Source organism: Bos mutus, chromosome X (assembly GCF_027580195.1).
Source record: "Bos mutus isolate GX-2022 chromosome X, NWIPB_WYAK_1.1, whole genome shotgun sequence".
NCBI lineage: Eukaryota > Metazoa > Chordata > Mammalia > Artiodactyla > Bovidae > Bos > Bos mutus.
Window position 1 is genome coordinate 6,641,143 of NC_091646.1, and position 20,683 is coordinate 6,661,825.

Here is a 20,683-nt window from a genome sequence, read left to right on the forward strand (position 1 = left end):
GAACCAGTCTGCTGTTCCATGTCCAGTTCTAACTGTTGTTCCTTGATCATATACAGGTTTCTCAGTAGACAGGTAAGGTGGTCTGATACTCCCATCTCTTTAAGAGTTTTCCACAGTGTTGTAATCCACACAGTCAAAGGCTTTCTCATAGTCAATGGAGCAGAAGTAGATGCTTTTCTGGAATTCCCTTGCTTTCTCTATGATCCAGTGAATGTTGGCAATTTGATCTCTGGCTCCTCTGCCTTTTCTAAACCCAGCTTGTACATCTGGCAGTTCCAGGTACATCTGGAAGTTCAGTGCTATTGAAGCCTGCCTTGAAGGATTTTTAGCATTACCTTGCTGGCATGTGTGTGTGTGCATGCCAAGTCGTTTCAGTCATGTCTGACTCTTTGCAACCTTATGGACTGTAGCCCACCAAGCTATTCTGTCCATTGGATTCTCCAGGCAAGAAAACTGGAGTGGGTTACCATGCCCTCCTCCAGGGGACCTTCCCAACCCAGGGGTCAAACACGCATCCCTTACATCTCCTGCATTGGCATTACCACTAGCCCCACCTGGGAAGCCCTGCTAACATGTGAGATGAGTGCAATTGTGCGGTAGTTTGAGCATTCTTTGGCATTGCCCTTCTTTGGGATTGGAATGAAATCTGACCTTTTCCAGTCCTGTGGCTACTGCTGAGTTTTCCAAATTTGCTGGCATGTTGAGTGCAGTACTTTAACCACACCATCTTTTAAGATTTTAAATAGCTCAGCTTGAATTCCACCACCTCCACTAGCTTTGTTTATAGTAACGCTTCCTAAGGCCCACTTGACTTTGCACTCTAGGATGTCTGGCTCTAGGTGAATGATCATACCATCGTGGTTATCTGGGTCATTAAGACCTTTTTTGTAAGTTCTTTTGTGTATTATTGCCACCTCTTCCTAATCTCTTCTGCTTCTGTTAGATCCTTGCCATTTCTGAAGTGTTATGTAGTTAATACTATTTATAATTGACCAGTTTCCCATCTGGTGGTAGAGTTGAGCAGATTTGTAGAATGGCTTATAACGGCAGCAAATTCAGGGCCCTCTCATCTGTGACTTCAGGGGTTCTTCCTGACGTTCTGGGACTGGAGACTGGCTAGGTGGTATTACTGTACACGTCCCTAGAAAATTCTAACACCAATAATGATCCTTTACATATGTTTAAAGTGAAGTAAAGTCGCTCAGTCGTGTCCGACTCTTTTCGACCCCATGGATTGTAGCCCACAGGATTTTCCAGGCAAGAGTACTGGAGTGTGTTGCCATTTCCTACAATTAACAAAATGTTTTCATAGTCAGAGTTTTGTTTGATCACCACAACCATTAATGATTGGCTATTCCCAATTTACAGATAAGGAGACTAAGGCCTAGAGAGGTTAGGTGATTTGCCCAAAGTCAAACAGCTATTATGGATCAGAGCCAGCACTAAAATGCAAGTCTTCGCCTAGTGCAGTACTCTTTCCACTCCATCATGTTGTACTTCCTTGTTCCTTAAAATAATTAATCTATAAATCATTGCCCCACTCAGTGGAGCCCATCTTGGCAGGGCCTGACTCCTCATTTCAATGCTGACAAAAAGAGACAAATAATCGACTCTAATGTACTGGCAAGTGTGGGTGGGCAGGAAAAGTGTGAAGGAGGCGAGAGGAAGGAGGCTGTTTAACTCGACAGTCCTTATCTACTCTCTCCATCCTTAGGCACTCTTGCTTATATCACTGCCTCAGTTTCCCCAGATTAGGCATAGCCAATTTAATAGAATGAATATGTTCCCCAAAGGCCAGTGTGGATCCAGCCCAGACCTTCTAGTGGAAAGGAAAAAAATTGGAAAATGATAGACTTCCCTTGAAGATAAAGCAAAAAGAGTCACTTTTCTCCAGTGATTGGTGACTTTTTTTTTTCACACACACACTCAGGGTCCTCTTCAAGGTGAGGAAACAAACTGCTGGGGAACATGAGAACCTGCTTTGGCACCAGCTCCATTAAGTGAAATAAATCACATTAACATCCTAAAATTTCACCTATTTAAAAAATCCATTTCCTCCCCCCGACACACACACCGAACCTGAGTTGTGTTTGAATCATCTTCCTTGCAATGTACTTTCCCCTCCAGTCTATGTATATCCTCATCTGCTGCATTCATCTGTCCCCATAAATACCTTTCCCTGGCCCATCAAGAAATTCGACATTCACCGAAAGCAAACTGGTTTAGAAAATACATCCAGATCGCACCTTGCTGTGTCCATGAATCGTAATGCTGTTTAGATGAGACTTATCCCAGCATTGAGCCTCAAGCTCTTCATAAGATTTCTCAGACTGAGATGTGAGGTGACAGCAAAGCTCCAAAACTGCAGCGTCCTTTATTAAAAAGAAAAAAAAAAAATCCAAGAAGCTTAGCACTTCACACTGAAGTCATCAAATCAGGTAAGATGATTATGTGTTTACAAGCAAAATGAAGTGAAGACTCGTCTAAAAACCCTCACAATTGATTGTTTTTCTCTCCATTCAAAGATAACTAAGAACAGGGTAGAGTGGTTTTAAAATGCAACATGTGACTAGTCCTACGTGAGCTGAGCTCTGAAAGGCAGAACAAGCCTGGTGAAACACAAGGTCCCAGGCTGACAAATGATGGGGAATGTGGGAGGCGCGTTCCCTCTAGCATCTCCCTCCTTTCTCAGAAAACATGTTTGCTTCATGCTGTTTTGACTTCCTTCTCTCCAGGTTTGCTGGAGGGATTCATTTTGTGAAAATTTAGGTAAGAAGCCTGCTTACAGATAGATTTGTCTGTTTTTAAAATATATCTGTGGTTCTCCATCCCAGGTAACAGTGTATTTACCCATAAGGAGTCACCTGGAGATTTCAGGCATCAAGGCTACTGAGCAGTGTTGGTTTTCAGGGTCAGGGGGATCCTTGGGGCCTTCAAATCATAGAAACAACTATGTTTGTTAATCCTGGGACGACTCTGCTAAGATAACTAGGCAGAAAGTCTTATTTCACACACTATTTCATTTGTATATAAGTATTAGTTAATTGATATTAAAATTTTTAAATGCCGATTGTATGGTCACCCAGATGAATTCACCAACAGGAAAGTATTTCCACAAGAGCAAATTAATTTAGTGCAAAAAGTGTCCAGGTTAAATGGTATGGCAGAAATCAGGTGAGAGGAATGAATAAGGTTTTAAAGAAGAACCGGTATGCCCATAATTTTGCACCACTTTTCCCATCTATAAAATGAGGGATATGGTCTATACAATCTCTATTATTAGTAGTATTGTTACCACTAAGCATAATTATAACAGCTACCACTAAGCATAATTATAACAGCTAACATTCATTGAAATCTTATATGTATATTGCCATATAGTAACTTATTTACTATTCACAACATCTTATCAGACATGTCCTCTTATTAGCATTCTCACTTTACAGATAAAGAAACTGAGGCACATAGAGGTCACACAGCTAGTAAAGGGTGACACAGGATTTGAACCTAGGCAGTCCAGCTCAATAGCCCATGTTGTAAGATTTCTTCTGGCACTAAGATTCTGTTGGCTGCCCAGGTAAAGAGTGTGTCTTGGGAGGAAAAAAGCAAACTACAGGTTAAAAAAGTTCCCAGTGGAGTAATGGAGGCTGATGTTAATGCTGCCTACATGCCCTGTTCCTTTGTAGGCCACTCTGAAATAAAAGTAAGCCTAAGTGGGTTTTGATTGTCAGCATAGCAATATCAGTCAAAAATAAAGTCTTTAGAATTGTATTGATCAATATCTAAAAATCAAGTACTAACTACCTTTAAACCAGCGAGAATAAAGGAGCATGTCCCAATTTAAAAGCAGCTCTGACTCCTGCATCCATTCTCACAGCTTCATGAAACTTAAATGCAGTATGTCTTCCAAACCACAGAGTGAATATTTGGCCCATCTGACTTATTCACCTTCAAACTTCTTCAGCAAAAATCTAACAGGTACCTCAGTTGCATTGTGAGTTGAAATGCTAGATAGCATTCTTGAAAATTCAGCCTTCTCCTCCTTTCTTGCGAAAGAAAATCAGCTGCTCTGATTGTAGCTTAGAGTTTAGCACTGTGTGTGTATGTGCGAATGAGCATACCAGTTCTTCTTCAAAACCTTATTCATTCCTCTCACCTGATTTCTGCCATACCATTTAACTTGCACAGTTTTACACTAAGTTAATTTGCTCTTGATTAAATACTTTCCTGTTGGTGTGTGTGTGTGTTGGGTTAAACCATAGCAAGCTGCCCTTTTCGTAGACCAAAAAACACTCAAACACCAGCAGTTGTCTTATAGATCAACCTAATATAATCTTTAGGCTACTAATTGAATGAGTTTCAAATTGAAGGGAGTTGAAAGGACTGTCTCTTAAGCAATTAAAACACAAACTCCTCAGAAAGAGCAAGGAAAGGCTCTGGGGGGAGGCAGAGGACACCTTTCTTTGGATCTTTGGCCTGTGCCCATGCTTTGCAGGTACGTTGATTCCTGCTGGCAACACAACCCATGGCTCCCCAGGGCATACTCTTTCCTCTTTCCTCTCTGGTCCAAGTGTGAACAAAAAGCAAGCCTTTCTCCTTACTTGTCTTCAGCAAAGCTGAAAAAAAGCCTAAGGAAAACCAAAGAATAAATTAAAGCACAAATACATCCTTTCTTATGAAAAATTTTACCACGTCCAGCTTCCTTACCCCAGTGGACAGCTCATCAGTTGCCAAACTCAGATCTCTCGTTCAATGTGCAGCTTGTCCAAAGGGACCCTTTTTAACTTGGGGCTATTCTCAAACGTCAACCTTTGCTTTGCCCCTCTCTTTTCCAGGTCAGGGATTGCTATAGATTGTTTGGGGGAAGAGCTGAAATAAGGATTGATGGCCCACACTTGGGTCAAGGGCTATTACTGTCTTTCAGGCAAACAATAGCTTGTATGAACACGTTGCTTTTCCAACCTCGCTCATGATCCCAGCAGTCAGAGGCGGTCAGCCTAGTTCTGCTTCCTGCCATACAGGCTGGAGTCACATAGGCAGTCAAGAAGGAAGGTCAAGGAGCTTACCTAAGAAAACCATTCTTTCCCACAGTCTTCTCACAAGTTCCACAGGAGACTCGCCAGATGGAGGGCTGTGGTATCTTCAATTCTTTCATCCCCTTGCAGCTCTGAGCCAAATTTCACATTACCTTCCAAACCTGACTTTGAAACTAGTGTTTCAGCAACATCTGAATATCAGAGTGCATTATCCAAAAACGGAGAAGCATGGTAGCATAAGTCTTGACAGGCAGAGAAGGAACATTAAGCAGACTTTTCCTCTGCTCGCTTTGTAGTGGATTTTCAACAGTGGTCCCTTGCTTGTGTCGCTGTAATGATTTTATTAAGAAATGTGTTCTTGAGTAGTAAACTTAATCTATCAGACAAATAAAACCACAAATTTAGTTGAACTGAAAATCACTTGATACTTTGGCTCTTTAACTACCATTATAACATAAATTGTAACAGTTACAACTGTCTCTGGGAGTACATGGATATTTTACAGCTATTGTAAATGAACAGTGTTACAGTTAGAGATATGTGGCTATAAAACCACAGGAAAGGTAGTTGAAGAAAGAACACCTGGTTTTGTGTAGGTTTCCAAGCCCTGTGTATCAAAAGACAGGAAATATGTGCTTCTCTATCACCTTTTAGGTTATAACAGCAGGTTAGTTTGTATTTATGCTACAACACTGCACACATAGGCTACAGGTGGTTAGAGTCACGCTTCCCGATCTGTGGCTCTATTCCATGAATGAAACCTACCACTGCAGCTAGCAAGACTTCCTCCCAAATAATTGGACTATCTAATCACTAGTCTTCTGGAATTCATAGCATGGAACACTTGCTGTCCTTTTTTTTTTTTTTTTCTGCAGCTCAAAACTAAGGGCAAATATCATTAGCCCTAGCTGGCTGATAAAGAAACTGAAACCAAAAACGTTGAAAATAGCAGACAATTCATAGAAGACATAGGTGTGGCCAATAGCCATTTAAAACGGTTCAATCTCATTGGTAATTAAATACATGCAAATTTAAACCACAATAACATACCGTTTTCTCCACTCTCATATTGGGAAAAGCTTACTAACAATGATAATCCTCAGTGCTGGTTACAATGCAGACAGGAACTCCTCCACTGCTAGTTAATAAGAGCATACATTTGTAAACCTTTGTGCACTGTAAAGTAATATCTCAAGTTGCAGCAGGAGTCTTTAATATGTTATCATTTGACCCAGTAATTTCCCTTATAGGGTTTGTATTAAGGAAATAATTACTTACAAAACTTCTCAACAAATCATGAACATTGAAAGAAAAATGGACAACAAAAACTAATTTCCAACAATAGGAGAAAGGATAGATAAATGTTTATCATGTTGATATAACCATTAAAATCCACATATTCAGAAGATCTAATAACATGAGGAATGATGGAGATAAAACATAAGCTGAACAGTAGGATATGAAACAATTCTTGTTGTATTCTTTAAGTGTAAGATTATATTTTTAAAAAGTGGGTATGAAATGCTGGAAATGATTAGCAGTGATTAGCAGTGATTCATGCTGGAGGATAGGATTACAGATAATTACTTTCTTTGTATATTTCTATACTTTCCAGTTTTTCTGCAATGGAAAAATATCACTTTTATAATTGGAGGGAGGTACTTAAAGAGGTTATTTTAAAGAGCAAAGTGCATAAAAGGAGCAAAGGAAGACCAGAGTCTGAAATGAGAATGTTGGCTTTGCACTCATCCAGGCCACTAAGATAAAAATTCTGCATCTCATTTAGATGTTGAATCCCACCCCCTGCAAAAAAAAAGAGCTAATAGATACAGAGAGAGAACAGATTGGTGGTGGCCAGAGGCAGGGAGTGAAGGGTGGGTGAAATGGGTGGAGGAGGTCAAAAGGTACAAAGTTTCAGTTAAAAGATATGAGCATGTAATGTACAGCATGGTGACTATAGTGAATAATACTGTATTGTATACTTGACAGTTGCTAAGAGAATAGATCTTAAAAGTCCTCATCTCTGGAAAAAAAATTGTAACTACATGTGGTGATGGATGTCAACTAGATTTATCGTGGTGATTATTTTGAAATATATACCAATACTGAATCATACCATACACCTAAAACTAATATAATGTTTTATGTCAGTTTTATCTCAGTTTTTTAAACAGCAAAAAAAATTAACATTTTTTAAAACCTCTTTCTGAGGTTTTTGAAATTGGACTCAAGACCCCTAAAAGTTTCATGATTTCAGAGCCCACTTGAGATTTTGTTTAAAATGTTCATTGATGTGTTTATATGCATTTTTCTGGGAAACAGTGTATAGCTTTCAGATAATTAAAGGAATCCTTGACCACAAAAATTTTAAATGAATTATCATAAAGTTTAGTTGAATAGCTAGTGAATTGGTTTAGTATGAGTATGATTAATGTAGTCAAACCCTAATGTTGAATTTTTTCCCCTACCTCATTAACCAGATATTTAACACTCTGTCCTGGATCATGTTGACAGTTCCTACAGTCACTTTGGAATCTGACACATGGGCCCATTTAGAAGCCTAACTGAGATGAGAAGAGTAATCATATCTAAAAATAACAATTACTGAGACCTCCCTGGTGGTTAGGAAAGTTAAGACTTCGCGCTTCCACTGCAGGGGGTACACGTTTGATCTCTGGTTGAGGAACTAAGATCCCACATGCCCTGTGGTATGGCAGAAAATAAATAAATATTTTTAAAAGTAATAAAAATAACAATTACTAATATTGTTTTTATACATCACCAGGTACCTGTATATGTAATCTCATTTAATTCTTAGCACAGGTGTGTGATGTTGAGTGTTAAACATTACTCCCGTTTCACAGATGAAAACTAAGGCCCAAGTAGAAAAAATGACTGTAGATGAAAAATAAGGCCCAAGTAGAAAAAATTAGCACAGACAAGCAGCTACTTCAGTCTCCTGACTCCCGGGTCACTGTTGTTTACATTTCTCAAAGTTTCTCCGTGTTTATTTGTAGGGGAGATGAATTTGCCACCCCAAAATATTCCTCTTTGGCATAAAGATTATTTTAGGCCAATGGAGGAGGCAACGACTTAAAGCTGCACAACCTCATTGAATGGTGCCCCCCTTGCAAGTACTGGGGGACCTACCAATACCTCCCACAGTTACCTGCTGGCCTCCAGGCAGACACTGCTGAGTGGGCTTTCATGTCTAGGAGACAGTCTGAGTTGCTCTGTGTTCCCCTGTGATAGATGCAAAGTATTACAATAAAACTCCATGCCCAGAGGAACGAGGAAGCCAGAGAAGGGAATCTCTGTATAAATTAGAGGGGGCTCTCTATATTCCTTTTTCCTGCTTGCTAATTATGTAAATAATTGACCATTCTATGTTCTAGCCACTTCATTGTTAAAAGCAGGGGAGGAAGCCCCATTCCTCTGTAGGCGTCTGACTTACATAAAGTAAGATTACATAATCACTGAAAACTGGATCAGCACAGTTGAGACTTGAGTTGGAAAAAAACAGTCAACAACCATATGCTGAGAATCTGGCACATCCCAGTAGTTAAGACATGGCCCCGGCCTTCCAAGGTTGTAAAGTCTCCTGGGAGAATAAAGACAGGTTGTCATCCAAGGAGAAGCCATGCAGATTCAAAGGCAAGAGAGACCCCATTGCTGGAGAAACAGAAAAAGCTTTGGGATTGTGAATGCCCTTGATGAGGGGAACTAAGGCAGTGCTTCAAATGTACTTCCTATCTCTTTTTTGTAGGCCCATAACAGAAACCTGCTGTCCATCGATTTTGATCATATGACTCGCACAGGCAAGATCTATGATGACCATCGGAAATTCACCCTTCGAATTCTTTATGACCAGACTGGACGACCTGTTCTGTGGTCTCCTGTAAGCAGATATAATGAAGTGAACATCACATATTCACCTTCGGGATTGGTGACATTTATTCAAAGAGGGACATGGAATGAAAAAATGGAATATGACCAGAGTGGAAAAATAATTTCAAGAACTTGGGCTGATGGGAAAATTTGGAGCTATACCTACTTAGAAAAGGTAAGTGTGTAGGGAAAATAAACTAGTTCTGAGTTTCTGAATGAGAACATTGAAAGCAGCACTGATTACCTGCCTTGCTGAGGACCTGTGGGAGTGAAGTCTGTATTCTGGCTGTCCTGTTCCATAAAAGTAGCAACAACAACCACCACAAATTATACCTACAAGGATAAGCTGTTTTTCAGCTGAAAACTTTCCCTAGCCCCACTCTCTGCCAGGTACTCTTTCAAACTGAAGTCAGGATAATGGCTTAGCTTTCTCCTCATTTGAGCATATTTGTTCATGCTCCTGAAGATGTATCTTTATTACTATGAAAGCTCACACTGAAGTAAAATAGGTAGAAAATTATAAAATTGCATGTTAATGTATCTCAGCTCTGGAAAAGAGGCTCTTGCACAGAGGATATGGAATTCTAATTTTGTTAGGATAGTCAGTGACGGTTTAGTGGTATACATTGGAGGACATATTTTCCCAAGGAATGGTTCTGAGGAAATAGTAGCAGTGGGGCTCCCTTGGTGTTAGTACTCCTTTGTACACAATGAGTCTCCAGTAGCATCTGTAATGGGAGCTCCTGGTCTCTGTCTGCTGGGAATGGGCAAGGATTTTAATCCACCCCCTGGATCCATTTGTCAAACATCAGCCTCACACAGCAAAATGGTTTCTAGCCAGACCAGTAGCAGAAGACAATAAGAGAAATTGATCTCTGTCTGCCATCTCAATTTCTGACATCCTAAGATGCTGTCTCTTTTCCCCTAAATCTATCCTTTCAACTCAGTTCATTAGTCCTGAATTAATTTCTGGGAAAACTGAAAAACTTTTTCCCCTGAGGTTTCAAGGGGAGTCAGTATGGATTAACCCCTAGAAGTTCTTAGAAAAGTCATGGGTGCTCATAACTCACATGGTGAAATTTCACTATTTGCACCAAATAATGCTAGGCCTTTTGATATACCCCTGAAAGCTTTTTTTAAAGTGTGCCAGGGGTTGTATGTTATTATAAAGCCATTGTACTATTTCCCAGAGTCAGTCACTGGGAAATTTGCCAAATTAGAAATGTCTAGGAGATAAAGCAGAACTCCACTTGGGAGCCAGGGTAAAGGACTGAGTCCTTTGCTGTCTGTACCCTCTGTCCTTTTCTGCTGAAGAAATCAATGAAATCTCTAATCCGCACTCTACACTGGGAACATCTGAATCTTATAGAGTGGGTGTTTTCTCTTTTGAATTTTGGTTAACAAGAATGATTAGCAAAATCATACGATTAATGTCCACAAAGTGCTAAACTTATTACAAAATTAACTGAATCCAAATATTTGTTGTATGTTCACAGAGGCAAGGCATGTAAGATGACCTTATATGAAAAAAAGAGAAAAAGGTGCCACTGATCACTAGCAGAATATAGGCTGATTAGTTTTTTCAAGAATGAGGATTTGTTTGCTCTGATCCTCCCACAGGTCTACATGTGACTCGTGAAGGAGCTGACATGCCTTAGGAGTATGTACAGCTTTGAGGGACTTCCCTCACAGTCCAGTGGTTAGGATGCCACGCTTTCACTGCCAAGGACCCAGGTTCAATCCCTGGTTGGGGAACTAAGATCCCACAGGAATATTTATAGGTTTGAACTCAGAGCCTTAACCTCATTAGCGCCACAGTCTGGCTGCTGAGCTAACTGCCTATAGACAATTGCTTCTAGGTCTCATAAATCTTTCCCTTTAAACTGTCTATACAGTGACAGAAAAGCTTGTTGAAACTTAAACTTCAGTTATTTAGCCTCTTCTCTGACATTAATGAAGAATTTTATTGTTTCCCTTTTCTAAATTAACTGATTACTTCATCACAGTTATTTCAGCAAAGAATCATGTGAAGCAAATTTCACATGAATTCTTCTTTTTCACATAAATTCTTTTGGCTGTAGAAACTTACTTGGCAATAATTCTTTAAAAACAAAACAAAGAAACTCCCTGAGACTGTCAGTGTCTGCAGTGGACAGAAATAAGACCTTATTGACACAGAGTAATGTATGGATAAAAGCCCCAGCAACTCCCCAAAACTCATTTATTGACCAGTGAGACGAGCCAAATCACTTGTGCCTTTCAGCTGACTTTTCTCCCTTTCTGAATCTTACATTTAATTTGTTCTCTAATTACCAGGTAGCCCCTGACTTAAGCAATGCTATTATGCAAAACTCAGAGCCTACAAAACCCATAATTATGGAATGGTTCTTTACTTTCCAAAAATCATTTATCACGAGATTGATTTTATTAACATTATTACCAGTGATAATAATTAATTCACTGAATAGAAGCAGCAATTAAATGAAATAACTTAATATAAAGCACCTGGCATATCTAGTCATTCAATAAAAGTTTCTTTCCATTTAAATTATGCATTCTGATATTTATTCTAGTATGTATTAAGTTGGAAAACTTAGTGCTAGCACCTACTGCTACCTGAAGGTGAATTAAAACAGGAAAGAACAGAAGGATGGAAGGAAATTAAAGTATCTTTGAAATTGTGATTCTAGAAAGAAAAAGGAAAGAATATTCAATTTACCAAAATCCAATTTACATGTACTCTTCCAGGGAGGTGATGAAGTTCTGTGCCTCCTGTGCTCTTTTCTAGTCCTCTCTTTATCGTGGCCTTTGCTAGAACATTCTTTCACTATGTCTGGGGCAGAGCAAGACTAAGAGGCTGGCTCCAGAACTATATTTTGAAGTAACAGTTCTCCAACTTTAAAAATATAAATCTCTTTTTATGCCTCAAAATACTTCTCTTTGTACCTTTATACATTTGCTTGGCATCCCTATACCATGATATATTGAAAAAAGCAAACAGCAAATATTTTACCTCAGTGTGCAGAAATTTTGTAAAAATTATTTGACTTCCTCTAGAGTAAGTAAAAATTATGGGTATCATTTTCATGCACAATGGTTTGTAGCCATTAGGAGAAAAATAATTATTTGGGTAATAGCTGTGGTTGCTTAAATGATCTCTTCTCTAATAAAAAAAATCAATTATTGTTTCTTAAATTTTCTCTATGTGGTCATTAATTGTCTGTCTTGATTCATGAGCCTTCCCTGAGTTAATTATATTTTGAAGACTTGTGGGGCTAAAATTTTGTATTACAGGAAATGTAAATCTTTCCATTTCCTAAAAACATTCTTAAGAACTTCATTTTAAATGCATTTAAATATATTTTATAATCATTTAATAAGATGCTTAAGTCTGATACATTTACACAAAATTGCCTCTTTGGGGCTGAAGTTTTCAAAGGCTGCCTAGAGGGAGAGAATGCAGCCTTTGGCTTGCGCTTCCAGGTGGCCCCACACTGCCATCTGGTGGTCATTCAGATGCCTTACTTTTTCAAATTTCTGCCGTCTCTCATTTCTGAAAGTGTTAGTCACTCAGTCGTGTCCGACTCTTTGCGACCCCATGGACTGTAGCCCGCCAAGCTCCTCTGTCTATGGAATTCTCCAGGCAAGAATACTGGAGTGGGTTGCCATGGCCTTCTCCAGGGGATCTTCCTGATCCAGGGAATCAAACCCCAGCCTCCCATATTGCAGGCAGATTCTTTACTGTTTGAGCTACCTGGGAAACCCATCTCTCATTTCTACTCCTGTTCAAATGAATATGCAGCCATGGTTTTAGTTTTCTTCTTTACAATGATCTCACAATCATTTCAGTTCTCACAATCAACTTTTTGGAAAATACTAAATATAAAATTCTAGTGTTTGGACTAATAAGAAATGACCTTTTATTCTATAGCAGCGCTGGGGGCATTGGATGGACTTATAAGTATATTTTTTTGAACAAACTGATAACAATGCCCACCCAAAGTGACAAAGTAGCCAAGTGAGAGCTAAATGCTATTCTGGCCACACAACAGTTACATTCACAAGATTTCTAATCACATCATCCACATTCTTGGGCAGCACAGCATCAGCACCACCTAGGAACAGGGTCAGGCTGTGGTTTACTACAGCACGGAAGATGAGAGCAGGGAGAGAATGCAGTGGTGATGTGCTATAAATGTTTGGCAAGGCTGGTGCAGCAACTGGAAAAGGCAGGCTGGTACTGGATAATGTGTGCGAACCATATGGTGACTGTCCCTGGCCCGCCTCGCAGGTGACAGATGTCATTTGTTCATGGCAAGTTGACAGACGAGAGTGGAAAGGAGCTGAGAAATCTGGCTTTCAGCAAAGAGGCATTGCCTACCAGTCTCACCTTAGGTTCTGTTGAGTTCTGCCTTGGTCAAGGGTGGTCCCTTTGTGTCCTCGTGCCCAGGCAGGACTTCCACGTCTCCCACCTTCTGTTCAGCAGGGTTTCTGGAGTTGCAGAGTATCCACAGGTTATGAGGTGACAGGGTTTCCACACACGGCTCTGTATCCCCAGGCAGAGTACCTGGTGGAAAAGCGAGAAAGGATAAGCCAATGAGCAAATAAGTGCTGACTTTGACTTCATGGTATTGACATGTGATTTGAAATCAATTCTCAGAAGAGCAGGGAGGACATGCAGTTTCAAGAAGCATGTTCAATATTAGAATATAATTTCATATTTAGAAGATTTAAATGTACATTATATATGCTTCTGTAATTCATTAATATTTATGTAGTTTATATTTAAAAGATGAAATGGTACCTATTGTTTTCATAACAGAAACTTCAGAAAATAAAGCTCAACTAAATCTTTTTGCTTGATAAGCCAATTCTCTAGAAAGTAAGGGTAAAATCTCCCTTGGGGAGATACATCAGAATTTCCAGGGGTGAGCAATTTTTATTAAAAGATGAGATTTAAATGCTTTTCAATTAAAAATAGAGTTTGAGTTCTCCTTCAGTGTTCCTTTTATGACTATATTTAAAATTAGAATAAGATAAACCAATATCAATGAAACACCTGTTACATGCATGGCATTATACCTCAACAAATAACTTTCTGAAATACAGATCAGTTGGGGTGGGAGGGCTTGCATAACCAGAGAATTCTCCACTTTTAATGGCATGTTTCCTTCATATCATTTAAAACATGAATTGTAAAGCTGTGCAGTAGTCCCTCCTCGCCCACAGGGGATACACTCCAAGACCCCTCCATGGACGCCTGAAAGTGGGAATAGTAGAGAAGCCTATATATACTATGTTATTTCCTGTACTATCGGGCGGGTAGCATATATAGCATGGATGCACTGAACAAAGAGATGATTCACGTCCTGGGAAGGACAGCATGAGATTTCATCATACTACTCAGAACAGCATGCATTGGAAAGCTTAGGAACTGTTTATTTCTGGAATTTTCCATTGAATATTTTCAGACAGCAGTTGACTGTGGGTGACTCAGAAAGCAAAACTGCTGATAAGGGGGGATCACTGTAATGATAATATTTTATATACTACTTTTCAGAAAGACATCTGCTATATGAACTCAATTAGTAATTTTTGGTGACTAATACTTAATATATGGCATGCCCTGCCCTCTGTGTCCCTCCCTCCAATTCATCTCCACATTGAAGCAATAGTAACCTTTCTGAAATACCAACTGGATTGTTTTTTCCAGTGGCACAAGTGTCCTCTCCTTCCATCTGCTTTCAGTGGTTCCCTTGTTGTCAACAGGTAAAAGTCCAAACTCCTTAGCACGGCTTAGAAAGTGTGATCTAAACCCAGCCTACCTGACTGGCTTCATCACTTGCCATTTACCCATCCCTTCCAACATACCCATGCTCTGGCCACGCCAAATGCCCCATGTTCTTTGAAAAAACCATGTTCTCTTTCTTATCTAGCCACTCACAATGTTCTGCTCTGTGTCAGGAGTACTCTCCCCATCCAGCCCACCCACCTCCCTGCCTTCATCTGGCCACGCCTAGTCACCCTTTAGGTCTCAACTGTAAATGTCACGGTCTCCAGGACGCCTTTCTTGACCTCTTAAGTCTCGGTTGCTGCTCTTCCTCCACCTCCCATAAGCACCCTGGAATTTCCTCTGTCATAACACATTTCACACTATATTGTAGTTGTTTGGTTATTTGTCTTTCTCCTCCAGTAATCTGTAAATTCCATGAGGACAGACACATTATTGCCACTGTATAACTAGGGTCCACCACAGTGCCCGGCACACAGGAAGTGCTCGATGACTTTGTACTGAAAGGATGAATGGGTATTTTCTTTAATCTCGTCAACTTTAGTGGTACTATTATGCTGTCGTACCTTTGTCTCGTTTCAGTCTGTGATGCTTCTCTTACATAGCCAGCGGCGTTATATCTTTGAGTACGACCAATCGGATTGTCTGCTCTCAGTCACCATGCCTAGTATGGTGCGCCACAGCTTACAAACCATGCTTTCGGTGGGCTACTACCGGAACATCTACACCCCACCAGACAGTAGCACTTCTTTTATCCAAGACTACAGTCGAGATGGCCGACTACTGCAAACCCTGCATCTGGGGACAGGGCGCAGAGTTTTGTACAAGTACACCAAACAAGCAAGGCTGTCCGAGATTCTCTACGATACCACCCAGGTCACATTAACATATGAAGAGTCTTCTGGAGTGATTAAGACAATACATCTGATGCACGATGGCTTCATTTGCACAATCAGATACAGGCAAACAGGTTTGTGGTAAAAGGATGGTGATGTATACAAGCACATCGGTCTTAGAAAGTTTTTGCTGGCCACAGTCCGAAATAGAAGCATTAACTTACAGACACGCAATTCAACCAAATTTGAGTTATCAAATTATCTTCCATTGAAAATGAAAAATATGTGATAGATGGTGTGAAAGCCAATTCCTTAAAAAATACAGTGCATTTCCCTTTCTCTCAGCCCTCAAGAAAGTTGAACTCTAAGTACCTAGTCTAACTGGGTACCCCTCCCTAGTCACCACCAAATTGTCCCAAAGATGCAAAGTCTCACTCAAATTCCCAAAGATATGAGTCTCACTGAAACTAGTTCAAGCCTTGTGTAACTTCTATAAGCCTCAGTTGATGGCAACATGTCTTCAAAAGTCACCATTTTTTATTATATTTCATCCTGTGGGTTTATAAAATACCGAAATCCAGTTACTGTAATACTGGATTTGGTCAAAACCTGACCTTCTGACCTTGTTGTTGCTAAGTCGCTTCAGTCGTGTCCGACTCTGTGCGACCCCATAGACGGCAGCCCACCAGGCTCCCCCGTCCCTGGGATTCTCCAGACAAGAACACTGGAATGGGTTGCCATTTCCTTTTCCAATGAATGAAAGTGAAAAGTGACAGTGAAGTCACTCAGTCGTGTCTGACTCCTAGCGACCCCATGGACTGCAGCCTACAATGCTCCTCTGTCCATGGGATTTTCCAGGCAAGAGTACCGGAATGGGGTGCCATTGCCTCTGACCTTGTAGCATGTGTTAAATGAACTGAAAGTATTTTTGTCAGTAATTATAAAAAGAGAGCATGTTTATAATATCAGTTTCATCACTTCAACTACTGGTTGGGTAGTTGAGAATGGGTTATTACTTCTGAAGTTCCTATAATTAATTTATTCTATAACTATAATATGCAGTGTTTTAATTTTTTTTCATATTTGGTGACCACAGTGATGACATTATGTATCTATGAGATGAGATGTCTGGGCGTTAGATATCAAACATCAATCTCTAATATTTCATTTTGAATGTAAAAACATCACTACTAAAGAAAAGAACACTAGAACTTTCTGATTGTTCAATATTGAGTCTCTTGCATTGTTCTCATGATTTTTATTTTGACCCCTTCAGGACCTCTTATTGGGCGCCAGATTTTCAGATTCAGTGAAGAAGGCCTTGTAAATGCTCGCTTTGACTACAGCTACAACAACTTCCGTGTCACCAGCATGCAAGCTGTGATCAATGAAACCCCTTTGCCCATAGATCTGTACCGATACGTCGATGTCTCTGGTCGAACAGAGCAGTTTGGAAAGTTCAGTGTAATTAATTACGATTTAAATCAAGTCATAACTACTACCGTGATGAAGCACACCAAGATCTTCAGCGCCAATGGACAAGTCATTGAAGTCCAGTATGAAATCCTAAAGGCAATTGCCTACTGGATGACTATTCAATATGATAACATGGGCCGAATGGTAATATGTGATATCAGAGTAGGAGTAGATGCCAATATAACAAGATACTTCTATGAATATGATGCTGATGGGCAACTTCAAACTGTCTCTGTAAACGATAAAACCCAGTGGCGTTATAGTTATGATCTGAATGGGAACATCAACCTCTTAAGCCATGGGAATAGTGCTCGTCTTACTCCTCTCCGATATGACCTCCGAGATCGCATCACCAGACTTGGAGAAATTCAGTACAAGATGGATGAAGATGGCTTTCTGAGACAGAGGGGAAATGACGTATTTGAATATAATTCTAATGGTCTGCTGCAGAAAGCCTACAATAAGGCTTCTGGTTGGACTGTGCAGTATTACTATGATGGGCTTGGGCGACGTGTGGCCAGTAAGTCCAGCCCTGGACAGCACCTCCAGTTCTTTTATGCAGACCTTGCCAACCCCATAAGAGTTACTCATTTGTACAACCACACCAGCTCAGAGATTACATCCCTGTATTATGATCTCCAAGGTCACCTTATTGCCATGGAGCTAAGCAGTGGTGAAGAATATTACGTAGCCTGTGATAATACAGGCACCCCACTAGCCGTGTTCAGCAGTCGGGGTCAGGTGATCAAAGAGATACTGTACACGCCTTATGGAGATATCTACCATGACACTTATCCTGACTTTCAGGTCATCATTGGTTTTCATGGAGGACTCTATGATTTCCTTACTAAACTAGTGCACCTGGGGCAAAGGGATTATGATGTTATCGCTGGTCGATGGACGACGCCTAATCATCATATATGGAAACAGTTGAACCTCCTTCCTAAACCATTCAACCTCTACTCTTTTGAAAATAACTACCCTGTTGGCAAAATTCAAGATGTTGCCAAGTATACCACAGGTATTTAAATGGCGTGATGCTTTATGCTAAAGAGAAAACGCTCCATGGTGTTTATCACATAATCTCAATGCCTTTGTAAAGATGCTTCCTCTTCCTGCCAGCTAGCCCACAAGTTATTGTGCAGTCAATCTCTTCCTTAGTCTTCTAGAGTGAGCAGAACTGTACACGTTGGAGTAAAACATGATACTTTTGCATCCTAGTACATTTTCTTCTTTCCTTTTAAGCTCTCTGTTCATAGTTTTCACTCTTAAAAGCTTCTACAAATAATTTCACAGAAGAAAAATCAGGATTGTGTTGCATCAGATAAATCTAATACCAGAGTCTGTGTGGCCTTAATACCACTACCACACTAAGAATTTCCACACAGTAAACTGAGCCAATCTCTATGATTATCCATGAATCAAAAGGTTTCCCCAGAGAAAGGATCAGATGTTTTAGAGTGATATAAAGGGGAGCTTATCCCTAACTTACCATTGGCTAAACATATCAAAGGCAGGAAAGGCATCTTTCAAGCTTTCCACAAAAGTTGTAAAGTATGGGCTTTAAAATGTTTTTTTTTTTTTCTTTTAAATTTTGTGTCTCACAGATATTGGAAGTTGGTTGGAGCTATTTGGTTTCCAGTTACACAATGTACTACCTGGATTTCCCAAACCAGAATTAGAAAATTTGGAATTAACTTATGAGCTTCTACAGCTTCAGACAAAAACTCAAGAGTGGGATCCTGGAAAGGTTAGTAAATGTTTTACCATCCCTATTTAGCTGAAAAAAACAGAAGGGCATCCAACACCATGAAATAGTATTAACATATATGTGCTTACTTCTGTTTGAGTCTTCTTGACTATCCACTTAAATGTCCATGATTAATGAGGAGGTAGGATAAAAGCTTCCATGAGGAAAGGATCAGAGAATTGGAGCTTTGGGAAAAGAAAAGACCAACGTATGACTTGATGACTGCTGCAGTAGACTGACAAGAGGAAAGTGGAACTGAACTTTCATGATTCTAAAATGGGTAGTTATGGATTCTATAGAGAGAAAATTATTCTCTGAGAGACATAAAACATCAGATCTCCAGCTGAAAAATAAATCAGAGCATAGTGCATTAGAAGCATGGGAATAACAAATTATTCTGATAAATGGGACTTACCTAGTGATCCAGTGGTTAAGACTCAGAGCTTGCATTTCAGGAGGCACAGGTTCATTTTCTGGTCAGAAAACTAGGATCCGCATGCCACACAGTGCAGTCAAAAAAATTATTCTGATAAAGAAAAAGTATGTAAGAGCAATGAAGCAAAATAACAAATATTAGAAACTTTCTGGAAAAATAGGAATACCAAAACATTCAAAGCTCAGCAGGAAATTCCATCACTTGATGAGATACAAAGTGAAAGCAAGAAGGAACTTTTTCTTTCAGATGAAAGAAAGAGGAATATCTGTGTCTGCAAATGGATATATATACACACACACACACACACACATATATGGCTTTAACAAAATAAAACTGAAATTTGGGTGGGAGGGCTTGAAATTCAAGTATTAAAAAATTGTAAGTGAAAGGCAATTCTAAGTAGGTACTAGAGGCTTATCCCTTTTTGTAAAAATGCTTTTTATTATTATTATTATTCTTTTTTACTTTACAATAGTGTATTGGTTTTGCCATACATCAACATGTATCCGCCACGAGTATACACATGTTCCCCATCCTGAACCCCCCTCCCACCTCCCTCCCCATACCATCCCTCTGGGTCATCCCAGTGCACCAGCCCCAAGCTGTAATTAAAAGTCCTGCAAAAAGTTCATCAAAATTTTGGAAATTTCTGATGCTTTTAAATGGATACCTGGAGGTTCATTATTCTCTTGTTTATTTCTTAATATGTTTGAAATCTGCCATAGTTTTTAAAAAGAGGTTTTTTAGGTATTTATGTTTATTTTTGGCCACTCTGGGTCTTTGTTGCTGCTGAAAGTCTTTCTCTAGTTGCAGCAAGCAGAGGCTACTCTTCATTTGAGTTACGCAGGCTTCTCATTGTAGTGTCTTCTCTTGCTGTGGAGCACAGACACTAGGGCGCATGGGACCAGGGATCAAACCTGTGTCCCTGCATTGGCAGGTGTATTCTTAAGGACTGGACCACCGGGAAAGTCTCAAAAGTGTTTTGTTTTTTTTTAATCCACATAAAAAGACCCATGAACTGGCTGATTTGCTCTTGTTATGTATAAGATCATGAGCTACTTGAAAGTAAGAATGATGCCTTATACCTCACTGTGGCTAATATATTACTCTACATCCAGTAATAAACAGCTAGTTAGTGTCTGTTGAATTGGAAAAAATAAAGTGTCTTTGTTTGGGGGGAGCTTCCCAGGTGGCACTTGTGATAAAGAACCCACCTGCCAATACAGGAGATGTAAGAGACATGGGTTTGATCCCTAGGTTGGGAAGATACCCTGGAGGAGGGCATGGCAACCCACTCCAGTATTCTTGCCTAAAGAATCCCATGGACAGAGGAGCTACGGGCTATGGTCCATAGGGTCACAAAGGGTCAGACATGACTGAAACGACTCAGCACACACACAGACCCACTTAAGTGCCTTCTAGGTCTCGGATTCTATGGTATCAAATTTGAACATATTTGCTTATGCTTAA

At 39.9% G+C, this 20,683-nt stretch overlaps 1 protein-coding gene across 1 annotated transcript in view; it reads left to right on the forward strand.

The window, feature by feature from the left end:
• The window catches only part of LOC102276527 (teneurin-1), a 413,260-nt gene that overhangs the window by 390,866 nt on the left and 1,711 nt on the right, over positions 1–20,683 (forward strand). The window contains exons 23-26 of the mRNA XM_070365791.1: positions 8,803–9,099; positions 15,298–15,685; positions 16,828–18,048; positions 18,635–18,777. Coding sequence (XP_070221892.1) covers positions 8,803–9,099; positions 15,298–15,685; positions 16,828–18,048; positions 18,635–18,777 — 2,049 coding nt within the window. The remainder of the gene's footprint in view (positions 1–8,802; positions 9,100–15,297; positions 15,686–16,827; positions 18,049–18,634; positions 18,778–20,683) is intronic.